The 12,863-nt window shown below is 39.9% G+C and overlaps 2 protein-coding genes across 7 annotated transcripts in view; both read left to right on the top strand.

The window, feature by feature from the left end:
• LPCAT2 (lysophosphatidylcholine acyltransferase 2) overlaps positions 1 to 12,733 on the top strand; it is a 29,996-nt gene extending 17,263 nt beyond the window's left edge. For all 6 annotated transcript variants that reach the window (XM_015639741.3, XM_015639742.3, XM_033517190.1 and 3 more), the window contains 6 exons: positions 1,179 to 1,261; positions 1,792 to 1,917; positions 2,992 to 3,145; positions 8,917 to 9,015; positions 10,704 to 10,845; positions 11,118 to 12,733. In XM_015639741.3, coding sequence (XP_015495227.1) covers positions 1,179 to 1,261; positions 1,792 to 1,917; positions 2,992 to 3,145; positions 8,917 to 9,015; positions 10,704 to 10,845; positions 11,118 to 11,359 — 846 coding nt within the window. In that variant the 3' untranslated portion in view covers positions 11,360 to 12,733. The remainder of the gene's footprint in view (positions 1 to 1,178; positions 1,262 to 1,791; positions 1,918 to 2,991; positions 3,146 to 8,916; positions 9,016 to 10,703; positions 10,846 to 11,117) is intronic.
• On the top strand, positions 4,522 to 5,822 carry CAPNS2 (calpain small subunit 2). The gene has a single exon (XM_015639746.3). It carries the CDS (start codon positions 4,669 to 4,671, stop codon positions 5,413 to 5,415), a length of 747 nt encoding a protein of 248 aa, XP_015495232.1. The 5' UTR covers positions 4,522 to 4,668; the 3' UTR covers positions 5,416 to 5,822.
• Positions 12,734 to 12,863: the final 130 nt, after the last annotated feature.

Raw genomic sequence — 12,863 nt, 5'->3', positions numbered from 1 at the left:
GGCAACTGCTTACAGAAGGAATGAAATCTCAAATATTCATATGAGCAGCTGGACTTCTCCTCTCCTTACAGGGGAAACAACTTTTAATTATAAATAGAAAATTGTTATGGTTATTTGACAGATAATTCCATAAACTCACTGGTTTTAATCATAAAGAGAAAGCATTTCTTAAAAACTAATTTTGAAAGGCTATTCACTGTGTTTATATGGGAGAGTTAGCACTGTAATAATGCATCACCAGCACCTGCACTATAACTAAAGCAAGATAATGGCACATAATTAACAACTTTCTTCCAGTGAACCATGAGAAACACCTTATTTTGGAATTGTTATATTCTATGAATTCGGGGCAGGGTGCAGAGCAGCAGAACTCAGATAAATGATAACCATAGCTGGGAAAAGGCCCAGTAAACAGGGCTGTGAGCAAACACTGTCAACGGAAGTAGAAAGAGCAAAGCACTCCTCCACACACACTACTTTGCAAACAGGTGCTGGTTCATGCCACAACAGATAATAGTTCATCTAGAGGCTATTTTAGTGAAAAAGTACTTTCAACTTCTTATATATTAATACTGAATCCTCAGTAGAAAGCATCTTACCATTTAGATAACTGGGGTGTTTCCTAGGTGTGGTAGGAGAGGGGGGTTATTGGGATTTTTTTCCTTCTGCCTGGAGTTCCAAAATTGTATCCAGTTAGTGTGCTATTTACAACTCAGACCTATGATTCCTTAATGTTTTGTCATGTGGGGAAAATGTGTACAGGAAACTTACCAGTCATGTGCTGACAGATAAAATTAACAGGTAGGAGGTGGGACTGCAGTGTGTATTTAAAAACATCTTTGAAGTGTGCAATATTTCAAACTCACATTCTTACCAGTGCAGCATTTAATCTTTTAACTAAATATGTATTTATTGTACTTTCCTTCTTTGGGGGATTGATTTTACATATTAAAGAAGCTTCTACCAATCCTTAAGAAGCAGTTTTGCAGTAGATCTCATTTGTGTGGAGAGGGCAGAAGAGCCTGAGCATTTTCTAAGGTGGTTGAGACCTCTAGCGCCCAGTCCTCTCATTGCACAGCTGATGTTTTTCTCTTGTCCTACACTCAAAAATAAGAAATTGCTCATGCTCCTAATGAAGTGGTAGCTATTGAATTGATTGGATAACTCATCCCTTTCAGTTTCTGCCTGTTCATGTTCCTACTGAGGAAGAAAAGAATGATCCAATTCTTTTTGCCAACAGAGTCCGGCAAACCATGGCAAGGTAAGTAACTGGTCATCAGTAAAACCTTTGAAAGCTGTTCTTTTATATCCAGAAATTCCACATATAGCCTAGCCATAAAGTACAAGTTAATCAAGTCCCAGGTACTATATATAGGAATTACTCTAGATTTTCACCAGGAAGTGTCAAACTCATATACTATATTACCCTGATTGTTTTTACATGGAGCATAAAGAAGATTGTCTTACATTGGAATGTATGTTCAATTCATTGAAAACTGGAATAAAATCATCTGTTCTGCTTGACAAGGAAAAGTGGGTGGTGGTTTGTTCTGCAGCCTTACTGGGCTGCATTTACAAGATTGTAAACATTAAAACCTCATGGTGCTGCCATAATGTAGTTTCCCAGTGTGGTTTCACAGTTTCATGAAATGGTGTGTATTGCTTTGTCCTACTTGCAGCAGTGCAAGAATAAATTACCCTTTGTTTCACATATCAGAGAAGGGAAGCCATCAACAAAAAGTTCTTTTCATATACGAAATTGATTTTGCTTTTTCCTTAATTTTATTTCAGTGCTTTGAATGTGCCAATCACTGATCACACTTTTGAAGATTGCAGACTGATGATTTCAGCAGGGCAGTTGACTTTACCCATGGAAGCTGGGCTGGTGGAGTTCACCAAAATTAGCAAGAAGCTCAAGTAAGGGAAGTTTCATCTCTTGGTAGAGTAATAACTAAAGTGCTGCAGGTGTTGATGGCTGTCTGCCAAAGATTAAATAACCAGACAACAGACTTGGCCATGTGTAATATAATGTATTTATGCATACAACTTCCATAAATTACAAGGAAGTCAGAGATGAGGAAAATCCCAGTAAGGACTAATCCTGAGTAATTTTTGTCTCCAATGTTGCAAGAGAAAATATTTTTCTCACCAAAGGGTAAGAAAGAGCAGTACCTCTTTTAAGCACTTGATGGTAATCTTGGTGCAAATTTAAATTGCTTTACTGGTGAGGTACTGGCAACTTGTGGCAGGAAGTAAAAAGCCTTTTTCCAGCCTGATACTTCAGCTTACTGTTCTTAGTTTTACTCTGCAGCCATGTGTCACTAATGATGTCAGTTTTTTCTGTCTGGATACAGTGGACTTTGAGGACTGAGCCATGTAACCATATTCCATCAAATAACCTGGCATGGCTGTGGTGAAATCTCAGTGTGTCTAATAAATCTTGACTTACTATTATGTGCTATATATCCATTTATAGAACTCCATCTGGAATAGTTACATGGCAATCCTAATTATTCTTACCAGGTGCAGTGGTATGTTTCTGCAGAGATCTGATGCTTCTGAGGCTCTAGCAATAGTGAGTTTTTGGGTAGAGAGGTTGCTAATAAGAGCTGACATGTGCTCCCTCAGTCAAGGAAATGCTTACCCTAGAGCATGATGGAGCAAAATATTGTTACACCTGAATGTACAGTGATGAAAAGCTCTCTGCTGGAGCAGCCTAGTAATTGGACAGTTTGGGAAGTTAGTCTATGGAAGTCTGACATACCCAAGCATAGAACTGCCTGCTTTTAATATTAATAACCAGAGGGGAGCAGTCCTTAATTACTGATTTAAAGTAAAATATCTGGTCTGAAGTACAGCATTAGAAATGCTGTACACACGTGCCCTGTTTGGCAGTTTTTCATCTTTGAACACTGTAATAACTCCTACTGAAATTCCATCTGTCCAAGAACTGCTGTATAGAAATATCTCCTCTCCCTCATGTTTGCATAGCCTAAAATGGAATCATGTCAGAGAGCAGTTGGATACTTTTGCTGCTATTGCAAGTGCTTCCAAAGGGGGAAGAATTGGAATTGAGGAGTTTGCTGAGTACTTGAAGCTGCCTATTTCAGATGTCCTCAGAGAGCTGTTTCTACTTTTTGACAGGGTGAGTAATCGGTTAACTGACTTGTTGACAATATTTTGTTAGAAATAACGTACCAAAAGGATATTTATTATAATTCATTATGTCCAGCTTAGTAAATGCTTCTTGGTTAACAGTTTCTGTAAGCAAGGTAGGTGACTTACAGTTTTGTTCATAAATTTCAGTGGGGAAAACATTCATTCATTTCTGCCTTGGGAGATGGCAGCCTTCGTTTGGGCCAAGTTGCTGCACCAGTATCAGACAATAATCTTCATGCTGGTAACAGCTGAATATTTTCTTTTGCCAACTGCAGATTTTGATCTTATGTATGTTTTGAAAGCTTAGTTAGCTGTTGTTATTAATTAGATAATTTAAGACAGAGTGAAGCTAACTGGAGTGTTAACTGGAGCACTGCAGTGTTTCTGCTGTGCTTGTGAAGGATGCTGTTAGACTTTACAGAGACTCCTCTTTCTTCTCTCCAGCCATAAAGGGGGCTTTGTGTTAACATGATCATTTAGGCTTTACCCCTAGTCAGTGCTAGGGGTAAATTTTCCAATTTTCTGCTTCTCTCTGAGGATGACAAAAATGGCTGCATTTCTCTCAATACCAGAAGCATCAATGACTAGAGCAGAGATAGAATTAATCTTACTTTCAGGCCTCCACATGTGCTGCAGTGCACACACCCTGTTGTCCTGCAAGTTCCTGTGGACTGGAGGTTTTCTCTGAACTATAAGAGCTTTCCCAGCTCACCATAGCTCTTCCTGATCAGTTAGTCTTAGCAGTACACCTGTCCTTGGGAGGCCATGGTATATGCTGGTTAAAACTGTTTCAGGATTTTTCCAGGTGAAAACTTTTGACAAGCTCGAAAATAGGATAGAGCCAAATTTATTTCTTGAACTGCTGAATGTGTTGAAGCTCTAACAGAGCTAGGTACTCATCCTTTGGTCATTCCTGCCTCCCCATCTTGGACCATTGGCTCCTGAGGCATGTGGTCTGGGTCCTGAAGCACAGTACCTACATCAGAAATGTGCTGTGACAACCAGAGTAATTAAGGGCAACCATTTCAATTTCTTTATATGGCGCAACATCAATGACAAGAACTAGCAAAGCAATGCTCAATTCACTAAAAATTTGAGGGAATAAAAGATTGCGAAAACAAACAAGTACAAAGTTGCATGCACCTTTAAGGAGATCCACACAACTGAGGAACAGTCATGCTCGTCTAACAGGGCTGTTTTCAAATTACTTCAGGTATGAGCACAGGCATTCTGAGACTGCTTTCTGCGTTTCAGCCTCATTATTTTTTTTCTCTAAAATGTTTCCTCAAATCACATAAACATAACGCTGCAAAGAAGAAAAGAGAGGCGTACCAACACCTGACTGAAACCAGTGAGACGTAACTGGCAGCCAGAGACATGCACAGACATGGGGAAGTCTAAGCATGCAGATAAGCTGTGTTTCGCCTACACCCAAGTCAGACACAAAACAGCTTTGGAGAGCTACAGAACGCTGGATCTTTGAGTAACTCGCTTCAAAAAATCTTCACAATGTTCCTTGCTAAAGCTTTGCTGAGTGGAGGAAGTGGTAGTAGTCGTGGAGGAAGCCTTGCACGTGGCCTTGGGGGGCTCCTAACAGGAGGTGGAGGTGCAGGGAATATTGGAGGACTTGTTGGAGGTCTCGTCAACCTTATAAGTGAAGCGGCAGCTCAGTATAATCCAGAGCCACCTCCACCTCCTCGCAATCATTTTACAAATGTGGAAGCTCAGGAGAGTGATGAGATCAGACAGTTCCGTCGTCTGTTTGCCCAGCTGGCTGGAGATGATATGGAAGTGTGTGCCACAGAGCTAAGGGACATCCTGAACAAAGTCCTTTCCAGACACCAAGACTTGAAGACGGATGGCTTCAGCTTGGACACCTGCCGTAGCATGGTCGCCGTCATGGACAGCGATACGAGCGGCAAACTGGGCTTTGAGGAGTTCAAGTATCTGTGGAACAACGTCAAGAAGTGGCAGTGTGTGTACAAGCAGTACGATACTGATCAGTCAGGCACTGTTGGGAGAGCCCAGCTGCCAAACGCTTTGAAGGCTGCGGGGTTCCACCTGAACGAGCAGCTGTGCCAGGTGATTGTGCGCAGATACGCCGCCGAGGACGGCAGCATGGATTTCAACAGCTTCATCAGCTGCCTGGTGCGGCTGGACAGCATGTTCCGCGCCTTCAAGTCCCTGGACCAAGATGGAAGTGGGCATGTCAAAGTGACCATTGAGGACTGGCTGCAGCTGACCATGTATTCGTGAAGGCGTGGCAAAAAGCAGCTTTGTGTGGAAGATAGATGTGGAGGGCTAAAATCCTCTGCTGTACAACTGTAGTCTTTGCCTTTAGTCTTTTAAGGCAGATGTAGCTAGCGGTAGATGGATCAGCTTCAAGTGTAGTGATTCCTCTTGTGCATGTACCAGTCTGCTTTTCTGAGGGGTTTGTGTGGGTTGTTGATTGGGCAGTTGCATAAGCCTGTCTTCAGAAAATTCTAAACTCTAAGCTTAGGGAATATATTGGAATGATCTAAGCTTAGTTACTTTTTAATGTAAAGTGGTTTGCATACGAGTATAGCTATTATATAAAAAAGCTCCTAAGTTTGGTGTTGATGTTGCTGTTCTGATTTGTCAGCAGTCTCTAAGCTGGAATAAAGGCTGTTTGCCTGAAGGCAGTCACTGGTAGAGTCTTGTACAGTTATTTCTAACAAGGGGAAAAACATTAGAGTTGCAATAACTGTAATGATCAGTGAACTTACATAATCATTCCATTTCCTTTCTAATTCTGCTTTTTCATGCTTGGCTGCTGAAGCAAAACCTCAGTGCTACTGTCAGGTCTATCTGGTGGCCAGGATAAAATTGAAGACTTACACAAGGCTACTTTTGCAATGATCTTCTCCCTCCTACAGTTCCATGAACTAGTCTTTTCTCTCTTTCCTTCAAGCCTAAACATAGTTATAAAGCAAACAAAATACTACATTTATATTTAGAGAAACTTGAAATAATTATGCAGTCACATAGTAGACAGCCAGCCAAAGTCAACCTCTGGCTATCTGAGTGAAATTTCATCGGAGTGCAGCATCCCACTCAAGGTAGTTATGCAGTTCTGGCTAAGATGTCAACTTCTGAATTTAAAAAAAAAAAAAAAAGCAGTAACATGAACTGTCAAAGGTACATTTATTTGAATTAAGGATTACATTGTTGATCAAAACAGCTCTTGCATAAGGCGGATTTCTTGGCAAGGTTCTGCTGCTTTAAACAAAAATTATCTCGGGTGTGCGCGAGCTGGCTGGAATGTGAAAAGATGAGTTAAATATACAGCCTGGAACTAGAGGCAGTCTCCAGATGTGAGAGTCCTCATGCCCCTGCCCTTCCCCAGGGACACAGAGGTTTGGTTTGGTTTGGTTTGGTTTGGTTTGGTTTGGTTTGGTTTGGTTTGGTTTGGTTTGGTTTGGTTTGGTCTGTAAATTTCCATAGCTTTGATTTCTAAATCTTGCACTTACACTTAGCAAATAGTATTTTTGAAATTGATAAGATACCCTCCCTTGTATACTTGCAGAAACCTTTTACTTGAAACTGACTTAAAATTTGTGTCCAGACTTTTTCTCCTACACTTTGTTTAATAGAAAACAGAAAAATAGTAATATTGTCAAAGAAAAAAAGAGGCTTGTTCCTTCCTAATGGCATTCAGCCTCCTCCCAGTTCAGTGGAAAAGCACTCAGTTATCCATTGTGCCACATAGTGCCATTTGGGCTCTGAGCAATAGAGAAGCAAGCAGGAGGTAGTGTGATACCTCCTCAAAAGTATTGATGCAGTAGTACTTTAAACTTTATACTGCATCTGGCTTTCAGTCCCTCTGAAAATCTAAATGGAGAATGCTTATGACAGTGCAACTTTCTTGTTTTCCAAAGTCTAAGATTTACTGTATTATATTAAAAAAACAACAAAAGCCCAGTTACCATAGCATGCTAAGAGAAGACAGTAGCAGAAAGCTGTCTTCCTTAAAGAAAAACAGAAGTTGTTAAGGTTACATTATGTTTTGATTGTTTTGTGTAGCATAACTACAAATACCCAAATTCTGTTGTTCTACTTTGTCATTGAGAGAACTGGACCTCAGCTCACATGTTGCTTCCTTAAAATATTCTTGTATTCAGGCTGCAAACACAGATACACATAGAAAGATAATTGCAAGTGCTTTTTGCTGTGGTGTTACATAAGCACTGAAGGTTTTCCTGTATTTTCAGTTTAACTTCCATTTCTTTTTCCAGGCAGCAACCCCGTCATTTCTCCTTAACCAAAATACCAGAGCATTTGGAAGTTAGCCAGCGTCCTAGAGTTTAGTAGAACTAGTCACAACATGATCTTGCAAGCATAGTAACTTTGTTTCCCACTAAAATGGCTGGAGTTCTGTCTATCAGACTGTGCTCAGTTTTGATTACTGAGTTTTCGCACTTTAATGAAAGCAAACTGACCTTTATTTTGTCTTTTTTCTTGTCATATTTCCATGTGCAGCCGCAGCTGTGTTAACTTCTTTCAGGAGTTGTTTTTAATTAAATTATTCTAAAGTTTACTTTAAATAGCTGGTATGCTCAAGTAGACATTAGAAGTTGGTAGGAGAGCCAGAAATAGAATCCTGGTCTGACTCTTTGCTGCAGATTTACCCAGCCAACCATCTCTCTCTCACTTGGCTGAAAAAGTTTTGTGCTGTTCTCATACATAGGCACTCCACTTTTTAAAATAATGTTCTTGTTGAAATGCAGATATGTGGATAATGCACATTATCCACAAAGGGAACTCTGCTTTACACTTCAGAGTGCTTTTAAAACATTTTTGATGAATGCCCTTATTGTGAATATTCAAAACAATTAACTACTTGTCATTTCTATTACACTGTCATTACCTGCTCTGTGTCCCACCAAGATTTGCAGATGGCTTTTGCCCAGACAGATGTTTCCCAAAACACTCAAGAAACTTCCAGTGTGATGACAGAAACACTACTGACATAAGCATAGATTTCATCAGGCATCTGCCATTCTCCCTGTCTGCAAATATAATGCAGCTTACACATTAATAAATTAATCACAAATCCCATCAAAACAAGCTTCAAATATTTTGTTGATGTAGCTTTGTAGTTAACACATTGAAATGTTTGTTCAGATCAAAACTGGAATTATTACAGAGGCTGTTCCAATGAAGTCCTTGCCTTTCTTAAAAGGTAGGACAGTGCATTGGCTTCTCAATAGCATGTAGGGCAGTGCATAGGCTTCAAAGAAAAGCTTAAGATAAACCGGGGTGATTTGGTTGTCCTTTCACTGACATATATTTTATTGCTGAAGGTCCAAACTCAAAGCAACAGCCTCACTCTTGGCCTGTTGATTCCGGATTGCTGCATTGGTCTCTGAAGTTCTGCAAGTGCCAGTGCTGCATGCACTGCTACAATTACCTCAAGCACCTGGGTTCCAGTTATTCTTAGAGCCTTCCTGAAGGCCATGTACTAAAGAAAAACTTGAAGTTGTTTCAATTCTTTTTTGTTTGTGTTTTGCTTGTTTATAAAATAGAAATTTTTACCCAGTTGTAGCTACTGAAAACATGTATATTGCTACTCCAGCCTTAGTATTACAGATTTAGCGAGGTTTTTTCCCAGGAAGAACAAAAACCTCTGGTATTGTAAACTGTCTTAGTGCATGTGTTGTGTTTGATTTACAGAAGAGCTCTTAAAGTGATTTGTAGTATTAACTATAACTACTGCTGTGCATGTTTGGGTTACAGAATGGAGATGGCACCATCGACTTCAGGGAGTATGTAATTGGTTTGTCTATTCTTTGTAACCCAGCCAACACAGAGGAGACTATTCGGATGGCATTTAAGGTAAGTTCAATTTAGTGTAAATCTACAAACCTGACAAATCAAGACTGACTGTAAGTCTGTTAGCTTTCAAATCATAAGTTTATAGCTTCAATCTGTTATGCAAATGTGAGTAATTCTCTTAAACCAATTGACATTTAGAGTGTGAAAGGGAGGGGAGGAATTGCAGGCATCATAGAGAAGGGTTTCAAAAGCCATCTGAAGGCACTAATGAATATGTAACTTGGCAGGCTAACTCCAAAAATGATTCAGCAGCACTTGTAGTTTTTTTGCCTGAGGTTTTTTTTCTGCTGTGATTCTTCAATGTCACAATAGATGGAGTAATATCCTTTTGTGGGTCAAACCTCACTAGAGCCATTGTTCTTAACAAAGAGGGGAAAAGAAATTAAGGGCTGTTCAGGACTGGCACATCCAAAACTGGGCTGCATCTGAGAACTGCTGGCTTGTCCTGTGGTGCCCTGATAGTACAAGCAGTCAAGGAGCAGTAGCTCCTTTCACATCTCAGATACAGGCAGGCAATACATGACCGATGCTGTGAATCCTTAGCTCTTTTTTTAGTGGCTCTTGGACACAGATCCAGTTGTTTTACCCATTAATCTGGTCTTATGCACTCTACTGAACAACATACTGAGATACTGCTCACGTTCCTTGTAAACTGGGTGTTTCCCTGTACTCATGCATACTTGGGAAGTACCAGAGGTTTTGTGGCAATCCATTATAGCCACTGGCTTCTTTCCAGATAAGCACTAGAGTTGTTCAAGGTGATTTGTTCATTTTTAGGGATGTTTAATCAGTACAGATTCCTATGAAGAAGCAAGCCTAGCAGCTGTTGTTGCTGTTCCATTGTGATGTTTCCTAGACTCTTCTTAAGATACTCTTTGGTATCTTAACAAGTGTGCTGATTATAAAATCAGTAGTTTGTTTTACTTTCCAGTTTCAGCACAAAACAACTGGTTCAGCTGGTAAAAGCCTGTCTAAAATGGAACTTGGGTTCCTTTTGCTGCTTGTTTTCCATGCCACTAAACGTCTTTTCCTTCACAATGGCAAAGTTTGCCTGTAGCAAATATTTAAGAATGACAGCCCTCCATCCATTGTATTTCTCCAGGGGTGATTCATAGCAGATGGTTAAGGATGCACTGGGAAGGATGGGATGCTCAGTGTACCTCAACTGCCTGCATTCCAGGAACCAAAATTCATGTTATTTACAATTAATTCCTTAATTGTAAGGAATTATACACATACACTAAAATTTAGTGTCACATACACTAAAATTTAGATATGTCAGAGCATAAACTATGACAGCAAGTTCAAGCTGATAGCAGGGGTGCCTAATGAAAATGGAGACTAAAACCTAAGATGTTCCAGTATAGACTGGCTGAATCCAGTAGACTCTTAGCATAGCTCATGGTGACAATAAATCTACATCTTTGTTTATGTTTTATCAGTTTTGTATTATTTTTATCACTGAACCAAGGTTCAACTGTGAGGTTGGTTTGTTTTGGCAGAATGTTCTGTTCCCAGCTATGGCATGGACATTGCTCTGCAAAGTGTCTTCTTAGTCCTGTTCCAGGCTCTTCAAATCCCAGGCATTGTTCCCAGAGCTCCTGAATGCTAGAAAGCAGTGATGAGTGGCTGATGTGCACAGAGGGTTCATAGGTAAAGTATTTCTACACAATTTCTGTCTCTTCCAGCTCTTTGACATGGATGAAGATGGCACTATAACAGAAGATGAGTTTGCTTCTATCATTCAGTCAGCACTGGGGCTGCCTGAGCTTGATGTTTCTGTGCTCTTCAAAGAAATAGATGCAGATGAAACTGGGAAGCTCTCCTATGGTAAGTTATGTCCTTTTGTTAGAAAGAATACTCTTATAGTCATATTGACAGGGAGTTTCCTTTTTTACTTCCCTCAAATTCCCTGATGGTTCTCATACCTTGTTTCTGGGGAGAGCTTTTTTGAAGCACAAACTTAGATACTTTGTGTGATATTCTTGGGATTTTTTAGAAGGAACTAACTGGAGATCAGCTTCAGTGAAAGAAGCAGGCAGTGAAATTTTCTTTCATTCTGTTGCTGCAGCGTAGCATCTGTGTTTTTTAATGTTTTTCAGAGGAGTTCAAGAACTTCGCACTCAAGCATCCAGAATATGCCACGTTGTTTACTACGTACTTAGATCTACAGAGACACCAGCTAGGTATGTTTGAGGAGCATGACACTGAGCCACCCAAAGGCAAACACAGCCCAGTTAGGAGCACAGCCCCAGTCTCAGAAACACCACTGGCAAGAAATAAAGTCTGTCCTGAAGGCAATGAAGAAGATAGCTCAAGTACCTCTGACAAAAAGGATGACTGAGAAGAGTTAAATAATTCACCTCTTGAATTCTACAGGATATTTTCCCCAGCTGTTCATAAGCACAACTGATGTAGAGATGGAAGTTATAATTTAAAAAAAGGTTCTTTTTGGATTTTTTTACTTTCATAACAGGAGGAATTATTCCTGTTTGATTGTAAGGGAAAAACCACTGTTTAGTTCTTAATGTCAGTATCACAGTACTGGGAATGTTGTTCAGTGTCTCCCAAGTTCATGTTTCCACAAAAGTAACAGGTGTGCTAAGAGGGGTACAAGGCTCCAGCACTGCAGTGACCTCTCAGAATGCAGACTGAGGAGTCCACTTGTCTAAAACTAAGTGGAATTTTTGGTGCTGCTCAATTTCTCTATATCCCAAACATTACTTAAGGGAAAAAAATTATGCTAGAGTGTTCTAATTTGCAATATCATTTAGCCATTCTCAAATTTCTGAGACACACAGAAATGTGTTACAGGAAGCTGAGAGTTGAAGATTGTGTTTTTTGGCTATCTTTAGATTGCCCTTAACTACTTATGAACCAGAAAGTCTAAGCTTCTGAACAAGACATGCTGGTTCACAGGGGTTAACAGAAACCACTTTAGGCCTAAAGGCTGGTGACAGGTGGAAATGGCTGCACTTCTAACAACAAATTACTAATTGGAATGCTAAGATAGCAGCTTACAGTCTAAAGGAAAATGCAGACAGTAAGACCTAAGAATTAATGGACTATTTCAAAATAAATACCATGTTGTTTACAGTAACAACTGTTCAGGATCACAGTGGGAGGAACATTTCAAACTTCAGCGTATTTTTTATTCTCGCAGCTATCAACAGAGGAATGTGACCTTGCTCTGCAAAGCTTGAAAGGCAAATATGCTGTCAAACCATAGTTCTAGTACTTGGTATCTACTCTAAAGCTGTCTCCTAGAAACCATGTTTGCATTACTGTGCCATTACTCAGTGTTCTTGGGGTTTGGTTCAAAACCAAGCTCTTTCTAGTCAATGATTTGAACATGTTTTGCCTTGGTCCTCTCTAGTGCACGGGAAATTGGGCCTTTATCTTCTTCCATCCTTCATCTGAATGCACTTTATCCAGTATTTAAAATATATAGCTATTTAGGAAAATACTTCTCAATAAAAACTTGGAAGGGATGAAATGAGAAGATATTTTCAAATGAAAACTGAGATGAGCAAAGCCTAGACTGTCTACTACAATAATAACCAACTTTCAGCAGGTTTTCATATGTGAAATGGTAACCTCTGCCTCTAAGTTACTGCTTGCAGTCTGGCCACAAGCTCGTTGTGATGTTGTACTTTCTCTAATTGTGCCTCTCCTGATGTTTCATGTGCTTAAAATAAATCTATATTTTTTAAAAGACTTTACTTGAACGGCTGATTCTTTTTAGTACAGTGGGAAGGGTACTTTGTCTACCTTAAGGGGCTGGGGGGGAGCTTCCAGAAAATCGTGCTTAAGATGTCTTACCTTGGTAAACTCAGTGCAGTCTGAAG

Source organism: Parus major, chromosome 11 (assembly GCF_001522545.3).
Source record: "Parus major isolate Abel chromosome 11, Parus_major1.1, whole genome shotgun sequence".
In the NCBI taxonomy this organism is placed as follows: domain Eukaryota; kingdom Metazoa; phylum Chordata; class Aves; order Passeriformes; family Paridae; genus Parus; species Parus major.
Note: the sequence above shows the minus strand (reverse complement) of the source record. Positions and strands in the feature narration are given on the sequence as shown.